We start from the raw sequence: 18690 nt of genomic DNA on the forward strand, positions 1-18690 counted from the left end.
TTATAAACACTAGAAAGTTATATACATATCATTGTCCTGCAAAGGTCACTGAGGTTGTATTCAGAAACTACGATTGACTGTGAATGTTGGGTATGTCTCCCTTCCAAGGTCTGTTTCCTCATTTACCCCAAAAGGTGTTCTCGAATATTAAATAAATTAAACTTTTATAAATAAAGGTATCTTTTAAGTGAGCCTGGGAAATTACTTTTTAAGAAAATGCTGTAGTGAATTCTTTCACATGGAAAAAGTAATGCTCTGATTTATTTTTTTATAAATTTGTTGTTGTTGTTGTTAGCTGCTATCAAGTTGACTCTGACTCATGACAACCTTAAGTACAGCAGAATGAAATGTTGCCTGGTCTTTCCTCATCCTCATAATTGCCCACATGTTCAAGTCCATTGTTGTGGCTATTGTGCAAGTCCATCTCACTGAGGGTCTTTCATACCTTTGTTGGCCCTCTACTTCACCAAATATGACATCTTCCTCTAGTGATTGATCCCTGTTGATGACCTGTCCAAAGCAAGCAAGTTGGACAATATTGGAAGTAGGCCTTTCTTCCTAATCTGTTTTAGTACTGAAGCTCTACTGAAACCTGTCCCCTGTGGGTGACCCTGCTGGCATCTGAAATACCGGTGTCATATCTTCTAGCATCATAGCAACACACAAGCCACCACAGTACAGTCGGGTGGTGCCTTGTAAATATAGGTCTCTTTGCATTGCTTAAGAGCCCTGGTGGCACAGTGGTAAAGTGCTCTGCTACTAACCAAAAGATCAGCAGTTCAAGCTCACCAGCTGCTCCACAGAAGAAAGATGTGGCAGTCTGCTTCCATAAAGATTTACAGCCTTGGAAACCCTATGGGGCAGCTCTACTCTGTCCTACAGGGTCACTGTGAGTTGGAATCAACTTGATGACAGTAGGTTTGGTTTGGGTTGGTTGCATTGCTTAAAATAAACCAAGACAGAACAAATGTCCCATAGGAAGGCAGAAGGGTTTTAATCAGCATGCCTGACAGAGATGAAGGAGTTTGTTTGTTAGCTGGTTTTTCTTGTTGTTGTTAATGATTTTGCTTTGTTGATTAGAATACCTGAGCAAGATACACCCATGCTGCCCTTCAGTCTTGGCTATTCCATTTGCTTATGCTGCTGACTGTGAGCTTGAGGGCTTCCACTGTGCTGCTCACTCCTGCACCCTGTGCCCTGCACACTGGATGTGGAGCCTGTTGCTAATAAGCATTGTTCTCTGCTTCTCCTGCTGCCACGAGGCATTCCAAAAAAATTCTTTAAGAGCACCTTGAGAGGGTCATAATATATAGTTCTGCCTTTGGAGACCGTAAATTCCATTGTCCTTGGAAGGATAAGCACCACTTAAAAATGAGAGATGGGACACAGCTTTCATTTTCTAACCTCAGGTACCTCATCAAAAGCCATACGTTAGACTCACAAGTCTTCGGAGTGAGGCTGAACAGCAGGGGGCGGAAAGTGCCTTAACAAATAAAGCCCTTGCTTACCACAATGAAGATCTTCCTGGGTTTTTTCCTCCAAATTTTGGCTTGGAACATGCAGTGTAATTGACATGCTAGGCCACATTATCCAGTCAGGTCTTGGGTCTGCATCCAGCCAGCAGGAAGTTAGCAAACAAAGTTGAGAGCATATTAAAGGAAATGGTGGAAAGTATCAAGACCCACTATCAAAAGGACCTCTGCACTTGCTCTGCACATTGGATTAGGTGGTGCATCTTACTTGAGCTCTGGTGGAGAAAAATACATTCTGAGCCCTGGTGACCCTTCTTAAACATCTGCTTCAACTTTCCCAATTAGAGTTTCCATGTACCCTTTGTTGTGTGTCCAATAGATATTTTCACTCCTTTTTTAGAGGAGTTAAGCCTCTGGGACCTGGTCTTGACACCACATCAGTCCTTTCTGCTATAAATAGTTTCTCTCCAGTCAAGACAGATGGTTTCTGAGATTACAGTGGGAAGTCTCACTTAGCATCCCATTGTATTCGCAGCAGGTCGTCTAAACAGACCTTTTAAAATACCAAGATAATGATGAGTGTGAGTGTCTTGGGAATGTTTATAACCACACCTGGACCCAATCCTAAAGGACACACTTCTGCATCTGTTGTTTTAATCTTATGATGATCTCCTCTAGGGCTCCCTTTGGTAAATGTGACTCTTCTGTGACAGGTTGCATTTCTTTGCTCAAAGGCTGCCTTTTACTTAGTGCTGAGGATACAAAATCGAGTTTATCCTGGGTTTTTTTTTTGCTCGTAAGTACTAATTTATTTGTTCATTTAAAAATACACTGTGGACATTTTCACATGCAAATTAAAGACTCTTTTGTGATATTAATTGCTGCACAAAATTTAATTTTTTAAAATAATATTTTATTGTGTTTTTGGTGAAGGTTTACATAGCAGTTTAGGTTCCCATTCAACAGTTTCTGTACAAGTAGTTCAGTGACATTGGTTACATTCTTTACAATGCATGAATGTTGTCATCTGTTCTGGTTGTTCTGTTTCTATTCATCTAGTTTCCCTGCCCCCTTACAATATCATCTTTGTTTTAAAGTAATTGGTCTCATATAGGTGATGTTTTAAAAGTAGCACAGTACTTAAGGGTGATATTTAGTATTTTTTGAGCCAATTTATTATTTAGCTACAAGGTGACCTCAGGGGTTAGTTTTAGTTCAAGCCTTGAAGAGTACCTCAGGGCAGTAGTCTTGGGGAGTACTCTAGTCTCAACCACTCCAGTAGGTTTGATTCATTTTTTTTTTTTTTTTTAAGGAATTTGAGGTTATGTTCCACATTTTTCTCCCATTCTATCAAGGTCCATCTATTGTGGCCCTGATTAGAATGGTTGACAGTGGTAGCCAGGCACCATCTAGTTCTTCTGGTCTCAGGTAGATGAGGCTGCGGTTTCTGTGAACTATTAGTTCTATAGACTAGTTTTTTCTTTGAGTCTTTGGTTTCCTCGTTTCTCTTTTGCTTTGGACAAATAAAGAACAATAGTTGTATCTTAGATGGCCACTCACAAGCTTTTAAGACCCCAGACAGACACTACTCACTGAACTGAAATGTAGAACATAACTCAGGCACTATTCTTAATATGTAATTAGTATGTATCATCTCATTTAATCCGCACAAGCCTGTAGGAGATGTGGTAGTATTTTACAGATGAGAAAACTGAGACACAGATAAGTTGATCTGCTTTTCTAAGGACATAATACTAACAGTTGGTCCAGCTGAGGTTTAAACAGGCCATCTGACTCCACAGCCACACCATTTGGGCCCTTTTTCTAGTGTTGCTACTGTGTCATCAGTCTTCATCTGTAAAAGGGATTTTTCCATCTTACCCACCAGATCCTGAGCTCCTTGAGAACAGATCTGTTATTTTGTATCTTTAGTACCCCATAATAGTGCCTTGCACATATTTAGTCACTTAAAAATATGCTCCCTTCATTGCACTTCTCCAGCTGTACTGGCTTCACTTACTTTCATTAATGGAGTCTCATCTCCACCTGATCCGAGGCTTTCATACATGCTGTTAGCTCTGTACAAGTGCTTCTGTGATCACTTTTAATTGTTGCCAGAGTATCCTGTTCGCTTATGGTCATGAATATATGGTTGACAAGAATACAGTTGAAACCACCTCATTTCAAGAATAATTGAACAAACTGGAAAGGCAAGACTAGAAGGGAGCATGATGACTTTCTGTAGCATCTAGGGTTCTCTTTTTTGTGGACGAAGGGTGGGAATCATTCAGGTACTCCCACAGGACTCAACTGAAAGACAGATTTCACAGCAGTATAACCAAGAACTCTCTAAACATCAGCTGAACAGAATGAACTGTTTGGGGATAATGTGTAATCCCACCACAAGAGAAGTTTAGGCAAAGGCCGGGTAGCCACTCTACAAGGATATTATTATCACTAGGCTTTTTTTTTTTTATCAGGGAGGAAAATGTACAACTCTTTTTTCAAAATGATCATTGTTTTAAGAAAGTTCACGTGCTCACTCTTAATACATTCTCGTCTCTCAAGTTTCTTAAAATTCCAAAGACTTAAGTTTTTTGGTCTTTTTTGTTGTTGTTAGAGATAAGGCCTAATTATTGTCGTGTTTATTTGTTTTATGGAGGCTAGTAGTTGTTATCACCTTTGGGAAAGGAAGTTTATAAGTATAAGCCCAAGTTGCTATACTTGTATTGCTCTTCTGGGCCTGGAGATAAACTTGTCTTTTTGCAGGGGGAACATAATTAGGCTAGAACACTGGTTTTGTCTTTATATTCTTGGTTGATCCTATTGTAAATGAGGTCCATGGAGATCCAGGGTAGATTGTAAAATTTAGGTATTTTTAATAGCTAAAAAAAAAAAAAAAAGCCTGGGAATGTCAGATTCGGAATCTTGTCATTTCTCACCAAGTTTCAAATCTGCATTTTTTTCACCACCGGATTCAGTACCAATTTAATTCATTCTTATTAAAGAGAAGTTTAATAAGGCAGTTAAGGAGACCTGGTGGTGCAGTGCTTATGTGCTGGGCTATTAACTGAAAGGTTGGCAGTTCAAACCCAGCAGCAGCTCTGTGGGAGAAAGATGTGGCAGCCTGCTTCTCTAAAGAATTACAGCCTTGGAAACCCTATGGAGCAGTTCTACTCTATCCCATAGGGTTGCTATGAGTTGGAATCGACTTGAAGTTAGTAGAGAATATGGCAGTTATATTAGCAAGAGTTGCTAAGGTAGAAGGACTCTCCCATTGGGAATACTGCGTGGTGGAATTCATCCATCTAGAAACTGAAGTGAAGAATACCTGTCCTTTAGCTGCACTACATAACAGCTCCTGAAGTGACCCCATTTAACCCCTCTCCATGTTGCATGCTATTGGTTAGCGATTACTGCTTTTCACAACTTAAACGTTGGATTCTAGCAATTTAACCCACTGGATTTTTTTTTTTTTTTAAGTAAGCAGAATAGAAAGCTATTTACATTTGATTAAGTGTTTTATTTTGCTAGTCCCCTTCAAATGAACTTTGCCCAGTCTATTTCATGAGGAGTTTGGTTTGCTTTGGCATGTAATCCCCCAAAGCCAAGCTCCTTTTATCGTTATTGCTTAAGTCATATATTTTTACACAAAACATCTTATTACCTTAGTTTTATTTTAAAATCAAAGCAGAGTTTGCAAAAAGTCTATGAATCACACTGAAAGAATGTTAACGAATAGTACCTCTGAGTTTCCAGGTTTGGGCATTTCTGATCTTAAAGTATATGACTGTAAGCAAAAATATTATGCAAGCTGATTAAATTTAATAAGGACCAGATGGAACTATAGGGACTTATAAAATACAATGCAAATATTATCCCATTTCCTTAAAATAAATATATATTTCAGTATGAAAAATTATATTCATATTGATGAATATTAACTTTTCTTTAAATCAGACTTGGCAAGGGAACTCCATTTTAAGTAAATATAAAACAGTTTCTTCTTTGAGCTTGAGAAGAAAAGGCTTTTCAGTGTCTATATATTCACAGCAATCCTTATGTGATAAAAAAAAAAAAGTGATAGTAGCTGCTTTATTACTATGGTTTTCATTTCACATTTAAAAAAAAAAGGCTTTATTACTGTGGTTTTCATTTCACATTTTAGGTACCTGTAAATAGTGTGCAAGAATGTGTAATCACTGAGTTTGAGTTTTAGGATTACCTACATAAAACATTACATTAAAACCCACAGAGACAGGCAAAGAAACAGAGAGATTGATTGGTAGATATTATTTCTTACTATGTAATCATTAATCCGTATTTTTATGTTAAAAGACTCACTGTATTGATTGCTGATTTAACACTCATTTATGCTTTTTTTTTTTTTTCAAATATAAAATATTCTGTAATCTGTCAGTTTGTCATACTGTGGTGACTTTCATGTTGCTATGATGCTGGAAGCTGTGCCACCAGTATTTCAAATACCAGCAGGGTCATGCATGGTGGACAAGTCTCAGCAGAACTTCCATACTAAAACAGAGCAGGAAGAAAGGCCTGGTGATCTACTTCCAAAAATTAGCCAGTGAAAATCCTATGGGTCACAACAGAATATTGCCTGAAACGGTGCTAGACGATGAGCTCCCCAGGTTGGAAGGCACTCAGAATACACGGTGGCAGCAACAACCATCACGAAGATGGCACAGAACTGGACAGTGTTTCATCTGTTGGGCATAGGATCTCCAAGAGCCAGAGCCAACTCAATGGCAACTAAACAACATAGTTTATTACCTGAGAATATTTTACTGTTTAAAAATAACAGATACTGAACATCATGATCCATTTTCTTCCTTTTTTAGAGTTTTTATAGGTACACATCTTCTTACTCTATCCCAAGCATATTAGCATAGATGAATAAATTGAGATTAGGATATAAAGACTATTTCTTTGTTCCTTTTGCTGCAGAGTTTTGTGAGGATTGACTGAAGTCTGCCTATATTCTGAGATTCTTAGAAAGTCTATGTAGTGAATTCTAATTTATTAGTGAGCAGAATAAAATATTCAGTTTTTAGAAACTATGATTTCCAGTATGATAAATTCCATTGACATTTGCCGACCTCCCTTGTACAGCTGTAGCTCTTCAGGTGTTCTGAACAGAAACAATTATCTATTGAACCAATGAAGTTGGCAAGCAAAACTATCCCAGTTTGACAAATACTGTATTTCTTCTGGAGCAATAATCTTTTATTGTGATAGATGGTGGGAAAGCAGTACATTAAATGTACCCTTGACTATGGTACTCATTCAAACTATAAAATTGTTAAAATAAAGTGAGAAAAAATTCATCTTAGCATAAAGGAAATACAGTATTTACTGACTACATTCTGCCTCAGGTTCTGCATACTCTTATGAGATATTGAAATAATTAGCCTCTTAATCTTTTGTTTCTCACGAACCAATGTGGTAATGCCAAATACTCCTTACTTCAAAAGAAGGGAGAAGTCTGGAGGTGGCGAAGGTTGGCAACTTTGCAGCTTATCTTGAATCATCTTTGTATTTTACCTTCATAATTGGCTTGAATATTATAGATCTACAAAATGTATTACGATATAAGCATAACAACACATGTCACAGCATAGGAAAAACACATCTTTTAAGTTTCCCATTTTGGGGTTAATCAGTCCACTGGCCCACTATGGGAAGGACAATGGAGAGCTAGCTCCATTTGTCATCACGAGTCCTGCCATCTCTATTATAAAAGCCAACCTCCCCCTCAAAAAAACAAAAACTTGCCGCCATCGTGTCGATTCCGACCGGTAGCAACCACATAGGATTTCCAAGGCTGTAAATCTCTAAGGAAGCGGACTGCCACATCTTTCTCCCTCAGAGCCACGGGTGGTTTCAAACCACCAACCTTTTGGTTAGCAGTCCAGTGCTTTAACCACTGTGCCACCAGCATTTGTCTGCATTTCTACCTTTATCACCTCCCACATTAGGCTTCCCAGTTTTGTTTTATTCAACTGCAAAAGCATGTGAAAGCAGAATAACTGCTTGGCTCAGCCCAACCCATATTTCCAGCCCATAGAATTATGAACAAATAAATGGTTTGTCATTATTTTAAGCTACCAAGCTTTACAGCCATTTATTTTGCAGCAAAAGGTGACTAATACAGAGTGACACCCACAGCCTCTCTCCCCTTACCCCCCGCCCCAGCCCATAATTATTTCTGATACCTCTCAGCCTGTGGGAGTTAGGATTCTTCTGGCGTGCTATTTAGGAGGAGGTCTTATGTCCAGGGCAGGACCTAAGCAAGTTATGAAACAATGACTTTCTCATTTTCACTTTGCATGGTATTTCGGCTAATAGAGGCCAGAATTTTAGAGCTGGAATGACTTTAGAAGTCATGTAGTTCAGCTCTGGGCTTTACTGATAATATTAACTGTCATGTACAAAGTGAGCCAGTTGGTTAGCTGCAGAGCTGTCAGAAAATTAAACTCCTCTGTGCCCCAATCCTGAGCCCTTTCTTCTATACCCTATTTTCCTTTTTTTTGTTCAAATCACTTCCTAATTGCAATATAATAGGGAAGCATGGTTTATAAAGAATTTGGTCGCAAATAATTTGGGATAGAAAAGAATCATGTTCTAAGATACTCAGGCCTTAATTTATAAAACTCCAGCTTGGGCCCTATACCTTTGTTCAAAGAGCAATATACCTCAATAGTTTTAACCCAAAATTTTCTTTCTAAACTCTGTAACTGAAATAGACATCACAAATCGGTAATTTAATACTTAAACATGTGTTTTTCAGTGTAGAGTTGAATATAGTTTTCATTTGCACAGTGTTGGCCTGAGATTTTTCTACCCCTGCCGTGTTATTACCCCCCATTGGTTTGGCTTTCTTGGTGAGAAAGTGGTGTACTGTTCAGAAGACATGTCTGTTTTACGATTTTTGACCACAGACAACCATAGAGGAGAACTCTATTAAATGGTGTTTAAAAGTAGCATTACCCCTCTAAGGCTGCAAATCTGACCATGGTTTCTTTCAGTGAAAAATAAAATTCCCATTTTATGTACAATATCTTTAGTATTTCTTTTGATCCTCTTGAGTCTTTCTTTTTAGGATGAACTTTTCCCTTAAAGCAGGGAAATAGGACATAATGCTCTTTTTGGATCATTGGTAAATATATTTTCCAAATAAATGTGAAGTCTATTGTGAAACTTTTTTGTAATTAAAATGTCCCCTAGGATTTTGCGGGGAGGAGAATGTGGTGAGGCAGCTTTTATGAGTATGGCAAAGATCAAGTTTAATTCTGGAGGGATCCAAATTAAGTAAAACATGCCTTCAGGCAGTAAAATTAAGCCATGTATAGCGAAGTTCTTCATAATATGTAATATCTACCATGTAATTCTTTATCAATGTTTTGTCCTAAAATGTTTGTTAAAATAACCTACTAAATAGCTAGAAATGTAAAATATAAGATCTCAATGTATTAAAATAGTTCACCCATAAAAGGGTGATTATTTATATCCTTCAATCCACAGGAGACCTTCTTTAATTTTTCTAACACATGGCTTCTTCAAGTGTTATGGGCCTATTGAGACAATCATAAAATTGTCCTTTGCTAAATGATTGGTGTGTTTGTGAGTTTCTTTATCTACTTGTCGGCAGCTTGAACAGTCAAGAAAATGGTGATTGATGGGCTGAAGTGTCTGATGACTTTGACTCTGTCCATGGATACACCATTGCACATTGTGAAATTGTTTTCCAGCAATTCAGTTTAAATTCCCCTGGAAGAGTCTGGGATGTTTGTGGGGCTCAGTGATAATTAAGTTCCTCATACTTGGCTCCTTTAAATTGCTCTCTAAGCTAATGGAAATCCTCTGGAAATCCATCAATCAGATGGATTTAACAGCCATTTGCGATGGATATTTTGATTGTGTGTCACTAACACTTTATCATCAGAAGCTTGGTTGAGTTAGGGTAAGATTATGACATACTAACTCCACCCATCTCCACTTTTGGGTCATTTTGATTCCCTTTTCTATTTCTAACTAATTTCTCGATGATCACTTATCAAATGTTTATTGAGTGCCTACTCTGCACTTGGCACCAGAATACGAAGGGGACTTGGAAGCAGTGCCTGTCCTTAAGGGTTCTATGAGGGTGGGAGGTGGCATAGAACATAGATCCATATACGTGCAGTCATGATATTGTGGTAAGTTTTATAATAGTGTGAGGTATCTTGGCTATGGCTTCATCAGGAGAGAGGGTCAGAGAAGGTTTTGTAGAAAAGGTGGCACTTGGCTGGGCCTAACAGAATTTCATAAAACAAATGAGGTGTAGAAGGCCATTTAAAGCAGATAAAAGAGAGTATGACCATCAAGCACTTGGAGCCTTTTGTACTTTTCAAATGTTGTTGTTGTTAGCTGCTGTCAAACTGGCCCTCGATTTATGGTGACCCCATGCACAGCAAAACAAAACACTGCCTTGTCCTGCTCCATCCACATGATTGGTTGCAGATCATAATATTACAATCTTTAGGGTTTTCATTGGCCGATTTGCAGAAGTAGATCACCAGGCCTTCCTAGTCCATCTTAGGTCTGGAAGCTCCACTGAAACCTATTCAGCATCTTAGCAACATACAAGCCACCATTGACAGACAGCTGGTGGCTACACATGAGGTGCATTGGCTGGGAATCAAACCTGGGTCTCCTGCATGGAATTCGAGAATTCTACCACTGAACCACCATTGCCCCCTTTTCAAATACAGATACATAGAATGTCTCTAAAATACGTAAGATTTTTTTTTTTAATTGAACTTTAGATGAAGGTTTACAGAACAAACTAGTTTCACATCAAAAAGTTAGTACCCATTTTGTTGTATGACATTGGTTAACAAGCCCACGACATGTCAGTGCTCTCCCTTCTCAACCCTGGGTTCCTTTTTACCAGCTTTCCTGTTCCCTCCTACCTTCCAGTCCCCGCCCCAAGGCAAGTATGCCCCTTTAGTCTTGTTTTGCTCTACTGGCCTGTTCAATCTTTGGCTGAAGAGTGAACCTCAGGAGTGGCCTCATTACTGAGCCGAAAAGGTATCTGGGGGCCATACTCTCAGGGCTTCTCCAGTCTCTGTCAGGCCAGTAAGTTTGGCCTTTCTTTATGAGTTAGAATTTTGTTCTACATTTTTCACCACCTCTGTCCGGGACCCTCTGTTATGATCCCTGTCAGAGCATTCAGTGGTGGTAGCCGGGCACCATCTAGTTGTACTGGACTCAGTCTGGTGGAGGCTGTGATAAAGTGATCCATTAGTCCTTTGGACTAATCTTCCCCTTGTATCATTAGTTTTCTTCATTCTTCCTTGCTCTGGAAGGGGTGAGACCATTGGAGTATCCTAGATGGCTGCTCACAGGCTTTTAAGACCCTAGACGCTACTCACCAAAGTAGAATGTAGAACGTTTTCTTTATAAACTCTGTTATGCCAATTGAGCTGAATGTTCCCTGAGACCATGGTCCCCACAGCCCCTAGCCCAGCAATTTGGTCCCTTCGGGAGTTTTGGATGTATCTATGGAGCTACCATGGGCCTGCCTTGTACAGGCTGTGCTGGCTTCCCCAGTATTGTGCATTGTCTTACCCATCACCAAAGTTACTGCATATCTATTGTCTATTAAGTGTTTTTCCATCCCCATGCCTCCCCTCCGTCATAACCATCAAAGATTGTTTCTTTTTGTATGTAAACCTTTTCATAAGTTTTTACAGTAGTGGTCTCATACAATATTTGTCCTTTTGTGATTGACTTATTTCACTCAGTATAATGTCCTCCAGATGCATCCATGTTATGTGATGCTTCACAGATTCATCATTGTTCTTCAGCATTGCCTAATACTCCATTGTGGGTATGTACCACAGTTTGTTTATCCATTCATCTGTTGATGGACATCTTTTTGTTATCGTGAACAATGCTGCAATGAACATGGGTGTACATATATCTATTCATGTGATGACTCTTATTTCTTTGGGATATATTCCTGGAAGTGGGATTGCTGGATCATATGGTATTTCTATTTCTAGCTTTCTAAGGAAGCAACATATCATTTTCCAAAATGGTTGTATCACTTTGCATTCCCACCAGCAGTGCATAAGAGTTACAATCTTCCCGTAGCCTCTCCAACATTTGTTATTTTCTGTTTTATTGACTCGTTCCAGTAATGCCAAGGTGAGATGGTATCTCATTGTGGTTTTGATTTGCATTTCTCTGATGGCTAGAGATCATGAGCAATTCCTCATGGATCTGTTGGCTGCTTGAATGTCTTCTTTGGTGAAGTGTCTGTTCATTTCCTTTGCCCATTTTTTAATTGGATTATTTGTCTTTTTGTTGTAGAGGTGTTGGATTTTCTTGTAAATTTTAGAGATTAGACCTTTGTCTGATTTGTAATAGCCAAAGATTTTTTCCCAGTATGTAGGTTCTCTTTTTACTCTTTTGGTGAAGTCTTTTGATGAGCAAAAACGTTTAATTTTTAGAAGATCCTGGTTATCTAGCTTATCCACTGGAGCTTGTGTGTTGTCGGTTATGATTTGTATCCTGTTAACGCCGTGTATTAGGGCCTCTAGCGTTGATCCTATTTTTTCCTCCATGAACTTCATAGTTTTTGGCTTTATATTTAGGTCTTTGATCCATTTTGAGTTAGTTTTTGTATACGGTGTGAGGTATGGGTCCTCTTTCATTTTTTTGCAGCTGGGCATCCAGTTTTGCGAGCACTGTTCTTTAAAAAGACTGTCTTTTCCACATCTGAATTACATAAGAAATTTAATACTATTTGTTTTTCATGAGGGAAATTGGGTTGCTGACTGGCAGTTACCAAAGAATTCTTACTTCTCAGTTTATACCATTTTGAGTTCAGTATCATGTTTATATATTATCTATATTTGAAAATAAATACTCATTATTTTAAGGATGGAGACATTAACATTAAACTACGTGACAAATTTGTTAGCCAACTACTTCTTGAGAGTCTTTGTTTTTAACAATCCCTGTAATCGAGGAATAAAGGAGCTTTCCTTCGTTAAAGGTGTTTCAGACATGTTCTGATTAGGGAAAACCCAGTGTTTGAGAGATTCCCAAACTCACTGATCAAATTTTTCTCTGGCTCTAGAGTTGACAACCCAAACAAGTGACTTAGAGTGTCCACAAGTACAATGTTGGTCTTGTCTCCAGCAATAAGTAAACAGGTCATTGTACTTAAATTTCTGTTGTCCAAGTGTAAAAATCATATAGCTGACAGGAGGATTTTTTTTATTATTATTATTATTGTGTATCAATCTTGGTCATTTGCAAATTATCCTCGTCTCTATGTCATTAATTAAGCAAATTAATCTATGTTCTTGGGCTGAACCACTTCGTATCTTTAATGTCAGTTTATTGCCTGTATCTGTTATAATACCTATCTTGGAAGAAGTACAACCAGAATGCTCCTTAGAAGCAAAGATGGCGAGACTATGTCTCACATATTTTGGACATGTTGTCAGGAGTGATCAGTCCCTGGAGAAGGACATCATGCTTGGTAAAGTAGAGGGTCAGCAAAGAAGAGGAAGACCCTCAATGAGATGGACTGACACAGTGGCTGCAGCAGTGGGCTTAAGCATAACAATGATTATGAGGATGGTGCAGGACCAGGCTGTGTTTCATTCTGTTGTACATAGGGTCACTATGCGTTGGAGCTGACTTGACGGTACCTAACAACAACATTATAATATCATTTTATGTCCTCTCCTGCAGAAAGAACTATTCAATGAATAATATGAGTACAGAAAAATTGAACTGAAAAGATGAAAAAGGGAAGGAAAGAGACAAGAATACCTAATTGAATTAGAGATCCCATGTTGGGGTGTGGTGAGGGCCTACCCATCATGCTTTGAGTAGTGCGAATGCCTAATCATGTACCAACACAAGCAAGTGAAACCCATAGATCATCACCTCACCTCATTAAGCCAAAGGCCCGGGTTTCCACTACCACAAGTCTTCTTTCTGCTCACCTTTATAAAATGATCAGCTCATGCCCTCCTGGGGTTTACTGCGGAGCTGAAGAGACAATATTTCAACAAAATTGATGCCATATGGAAAATCTCAAATCAGGTTTTGCACAACTGCAAAATAAAATATTCAAAACAGATGAGAAGCTTACTATAGTTGTGGGAGCACAGACTTTGTTACTAAGCAGTCCTGAGTTGGAATTCCATCTTTCCTACTTAGAAGCTACAAAGACCTGGTCAAGTCTGAACCTTCCTGAGCCTCTGTTTATAAATGGGACAGATAATACTAAATTTGCTGAGCTGTTATGAGAATTATACGGCATAAATGAGAAGTGTGTAGCATCTGTGGCACATAGATGTTAAATGAGCCCAGATGTGTTATTAAAAGTGTCATTTATTGCTCCCTTACTATGTGCTGGCGCTGTATATAAAGCTTATATTTAGATAATATTGTTAAAATCATATAAAAATGAGGAAGCTAAGGCTTGTGGAAGTTAAAACTCTTTCCAAAGCCTACAGTCAGTAGTACCAGGGATATGATTTTGGCCAAGGAAGCCTGAGTCCAGAGGCTTTGCTCATAATCATTTACTTGTACAGCCTCTCCTCAGAGTAGGATGGCAACCTGCCTGCAGGAAAATGATTGACAGACCACATTCTAGAATAGATGAGTTTTGGAAGAAGGTATTGGTGTTGGTAGACAGGAATCACTGAGATAATCTTGGGTGGAGGGGTGTTATTTAAATATGTAGAGATAAGAAAATGGGGCTGGTGGGCAGAAGGTACTCAAGGGTGTGCCAATAAGCAGCTTTCTTAAATAGCTCAAGAACATTAAAATATAGGAGGGGATATCCAAAGAAGAGATAACCATGTGCATAATCACCTCCAATTTTTTTCTTTAAAATAATAAAGGCCAATCTTTGGTTAACCAAATCAAACCAAACCTGTTGCCAGTCAGTCAATTCTGACTCCTAGTGACCCTACAGGACAGAGTAGAACTGCCCCATAGGGTTTCCAAGGTGCAGCTGGTGGATTCAAACTGCTGACCTTGTGGTTAGCAGGTGAGCTCTTAACTACTGCACAGCTCCCAGTCTTCCCTGAAATTGTGGGTCATTAATGAAATGAAAAATCTTTTATTAATGACCCATGATTTCATCTCATGATTGGTTTTTTTTTTAAAAAAAAAAAAAACAGAAGTAACATTTTAATCTAGCTTTGTCAAATAGATGCCTAAAATATCCCAATCCAGTATCTTTTTTTTTTTTACTATTCCTTTCTACTCTAAGAACTTCACAAGTTTTAAAAAAGAAATTAAATTTATTTTTCTTTTCAGTTCACCAGCACACATTTCTGATTTAGCTGTTAGTCCTTATCCTTCACCTCTATCACCTGCAGTTAATGCAGCTGTCTAGAACCACAGCTTCATACACACCTTTAATACACAAGGGCACACAGTAAGAAATGGGATTCTTTTCTAGTGATAGGTGAGAATGTCTTGTGTTTTCTTGTGTTTTCCCTGATAATTACAGCAGTAGTCAAGCAAAAATAAAGGAAGAAATGGGGAGGTTTTCATATAGAAAGAATCATGGACCAAAAATGGACCGTTGGCAGTAAATTCAGAATTTGAGACTATTAGTGGTATTTTTCCTTTATGTATGATACCTCATTGAGCACCCAGAAAGTGTCTCAGAGTTTTGGAATCAGACCACTTTTATGGGATAAAAACTCCATGGGGTCTTTTCTTTCTTTTGAAAATGAATGCATGGAAATTTCCAATTTGACTTTTGTAATGTTCCAAGATAAAAAGAGCTTATACTGAAAAGTTAGCTTTGTAAAAACCGTGTGTAACATGAGTTCAACCTGTGATTCTCTCAATCCAGCAAAGATGGGTGTTTGGGGACCAAATTTTGAAAACCAGCATTATACAAGTGATACCAGGAGTCTGTATTCATTGCTCCCTGCACATCCTTAATACAAATGACCCTTGGTGCGATCTGGGTGCTGTTGTTGGGGTCATTTCAAGCTACTGACCCAGCCAGTTTCCTCAAAATCATTCCCCTGAAACAGTTCAGAGAAACAAAGTCTTGGCAGTGTAAGCACTCCCTGGGCCTGGAAATTTCATAAGTCAGAGTTAAAACAAAGAATGGTCTAAAATCTATTGCTGGTAAGAATCTGCAATGTAAATTATCTGGATCAAGGAACCTTTTCTGGCTCTTGGAGGCTGCCTCTCAAAGCCGTAATAAAGAATGTTTTCAGAACTGTGTGGTGATAAAATGAAAGTATTTAATATTGAAAAGTATTTGGAATCCAGCTGGGTTATTTGGTTATAGATCTCTATTTTGTTTGCTTCTCTACCTTGGAATTTGTTTTCCCCCCAAGGAAGTAAATTTCGTTCGTTGTTTTGTTGTAAAAGTGTATATGTGTTTTGTCTTGTTTTTTAATCTTGTTTATTATATATTTTTTAAGAAATGGTTCATTTATTTACTTGGTGGCAACCCAGTTCTAACTCTGAGGCTCTATACTTCTAGATTAAGAAGAAATTCAGCTCCAGCCCTTTCGATGGTTCATTAAATCCTAGGGTTCCAAAGCACTCAGACTTTGGTCTTTGGTCATTGTCATCAGTCCACCCAGGCCATCATCAAGACCATCCTTGCTCAAGCCTACACAGTTTCTTCAAGTGCAAAATTCTCCTGCTTCCAGGCTCCAGTGCTTGGGACACAGGACCTCTTTCAAGGCTAAAATCCACTATGCCTAGAGTCTGCCCTATAGGCTTTGCCCTCTTTGCCCTTGCGTGCAGAATGTTGCAACCTGTGTGTTTATGAAGGTGGTGTTAGGGAGAGAGAGGAGTCCCTGAGTGACACATAAGGCTAAGCAATTAACTACTAACCAAAAGATTGACAGTTTGAACCCACCCAGGGGCACCTCAGAAGAAAGACCTGGCAATCTGTTTCTGAAAGGTCACAGCCTCGAAAACCCTATGGAATGCAGTTCTACTCTGCAACACATGGGGTTGCCATGGGTCGGAATCCACTTAACAGGAACTCGGTTTGTGTGTGTACGTGTGTGTGTGTGTGTGTGTGTGTGTGTTGGTTTGGGGATGGAGGAGGTTGGGCAGTATAGGGCTCAAATTTTCACCTCTTTGGGACCCACAGTATCTGTTGCTAGTCTCCACTCAAAAGCTCTTATCCTCTCCCAGCAAGCCTCAGAACACCTAGCATACATAATCCATTCAACATAGTTTTTTCAGTGTCCTTCAGTTTTATAAAAATTAGAAAGAAGCATTAACTTTCAGTTGCTTTAGTTTTTCGCTCCACAAAAATCCCCAAGGCAAGCAATTTCAAAGCTTGACTGCCTGCTCAACTTGAGAGAAGAGGGAAACGTGTGAAAAAACAATATTTTTTAACAGTCTCACCAAAACATATAAATATTTGCATGTACAGATATAAAATTTCTAGAGGGGTTCTTAGGAAACTATTAATGATGGCTGTCTCTGGGGAGTGGGACTGAGAGCCTGGGGTGGGAGATAGTCTCTTTTTGTGGTATAGCACACTCTGGTGTTGCTTGAATTTTTCTGTAGGTTCATGCTATTTTTCATGATTATAAAAATTTTTAACATCGTTAATTTGAAGAGATACCAGTTATTCATTTATTTATTTTTAATTCATTAGCCATGAAACACTTGCCTCAAACAAAGCTTACCTATGTTATATATTGTTACCTTAATTTTATGGCTCAGAATGCTGAGTTCAAAGGAATTCATTTTCCTAAGGTTACACAATGGCAGAATCAGGATTCGAACACATGGCTGTATTATGCTTAAATCCATGAATGCTCTTTTTTCTATGCCGTGTTCTGTCCTCCAGGGCTAGTTGATTCTACTAAGTTCTTTTTTTTTCATTGCCCAAGTAGTGAGGCCTGCCAAAACCCCTTCATCAGGCCACACATCTATGCCAAATCCTTGAATACCAATAAATACCTGAAACCATGTTTCAAAATATACCATAAAATGTAAATAAGAATGACACATATAGTTCATTTCAAGTTCATTCACAGCAGCAATGTACAGGGTTAATTGTAAAACACATGGAAGTTTAACGTGAAATATTAGGCAAAGCCAGTTCTGAAGGAATGAAATAATAAAGTCAGAGAAGATTAATCATAGCTCTGAATATATTGTAGCTATGTATATTATTTATCTTCATGTCAGATACAATATAATATTTTTTTATGTATCTTATTTATCTTCATGTCAGATACAATATAATAGTATTAGCAAATTGCAAATTATTGGTTGCTGCCTATGGTTTGGTCATTTGTTCAAGGAAATACCTGTGGTTGAAGATTAATAAGAATTTGCTTTTTGTAGGATGCTATAGTTATACATGAAGTCTATGAAGAAGGAGCAGCAGCCAGAGATGGAAGACTTTGGGCTGGTGACCAGATATTAGAGGTATATGATTTTAAATTTTATTTTATGAAAGTAAATATGTTTCCTTAGCTAACCTTAAGCCACAAAGTTTATTAACTGTCTTTTACTCAACTACATTCTGACTTATTTCTCTCCCATTTTATAAAATGTGGTCCTTATTCTTCTTTTAGCATATGTTGAACAAGTCCTTAGGATCATGGCAAGTTATCACTCTCAATCTGTTTGTGAAAAAATTTTTTAATTGAAGGAAAAATTACAACTTATGGTTCTATAATTTAAATATCAAATGAGACAATAAGATATTGCAGTTTAATTTTTTCACATCTCCATTATGCCTTCCTAAATTCCCTCCTAAAAACACACACATATATGTACACGCATAAACACAGACGCCTGATATTTAAAGATGTTATTGAAGTTTCAAGAATTGTTTTCTTAATCCTAATAAATCTTTACATCAAGTGGAGGCCCGTACCTTGCCACCTATGTTTTCAAGTTGATGAAGATGTAGAACCTTCTCCCTTTAGGTGGTATATGGTACTTATTAAAAAATTAAATGCTCTAACTTGACTCTTTGAAATTGACTGTCATTTAGCAAAGGCGTTAAAGCCTTTTAAAAAGTGCGAAGGCATGCAGTGTCTGAGCTAGGGAACGGATGAACAGAAAGCCGACGCCAGACGTTCTGGTAGGTGGAACTAAAGAGCTTTTTTCTGTGGTGCGAAACCTTTAGGCAACATTTGTTTCTTTCATTGGGTGAATTTAATTG

The 18690-nt window shown here is 38.3% G+C and overlaps 1 protein-coding gene across 2 annotated transcripts in view; it reads left to right on the plus strand.

The window, feature by feature from the left end:
* Positions 1-18690, plus strand: part of PATJ (PATJ crumbs cell polarity complex component) — a 415355-nt gene that overhangs the window by 345518 nt on the left and 51147 nt on the right. For both annotated transcript variants that reach the window (XM_010591221.3, XM_010591223.3), the window contains exon 35: positions 17862-17945. In XM_010591221.3, coding sequence (XP_010589523.1) covers positions 17862-17945 — 84 coding nt within the window. The remainder of the gene's footprint in view (positions 1-17861; positions 17946-18690) is intronic.

Source organism: Loxodonta africana, chromosome 3, assembly GCF_030014295.1.
Source record: "Loxodonta africana isolate mLoxAfr1 chromosome 3, mLoxAfr1.hap2, whole genome shotgun sequence".
In the NCBI taxonomy this organism is placed as follows: domain Eukaryota; kingdom Metazoa; phylum Chordata; class Mammalia; order Proboscidea; family Elephantidae; genus Loxodonta; species Loxodonta africana.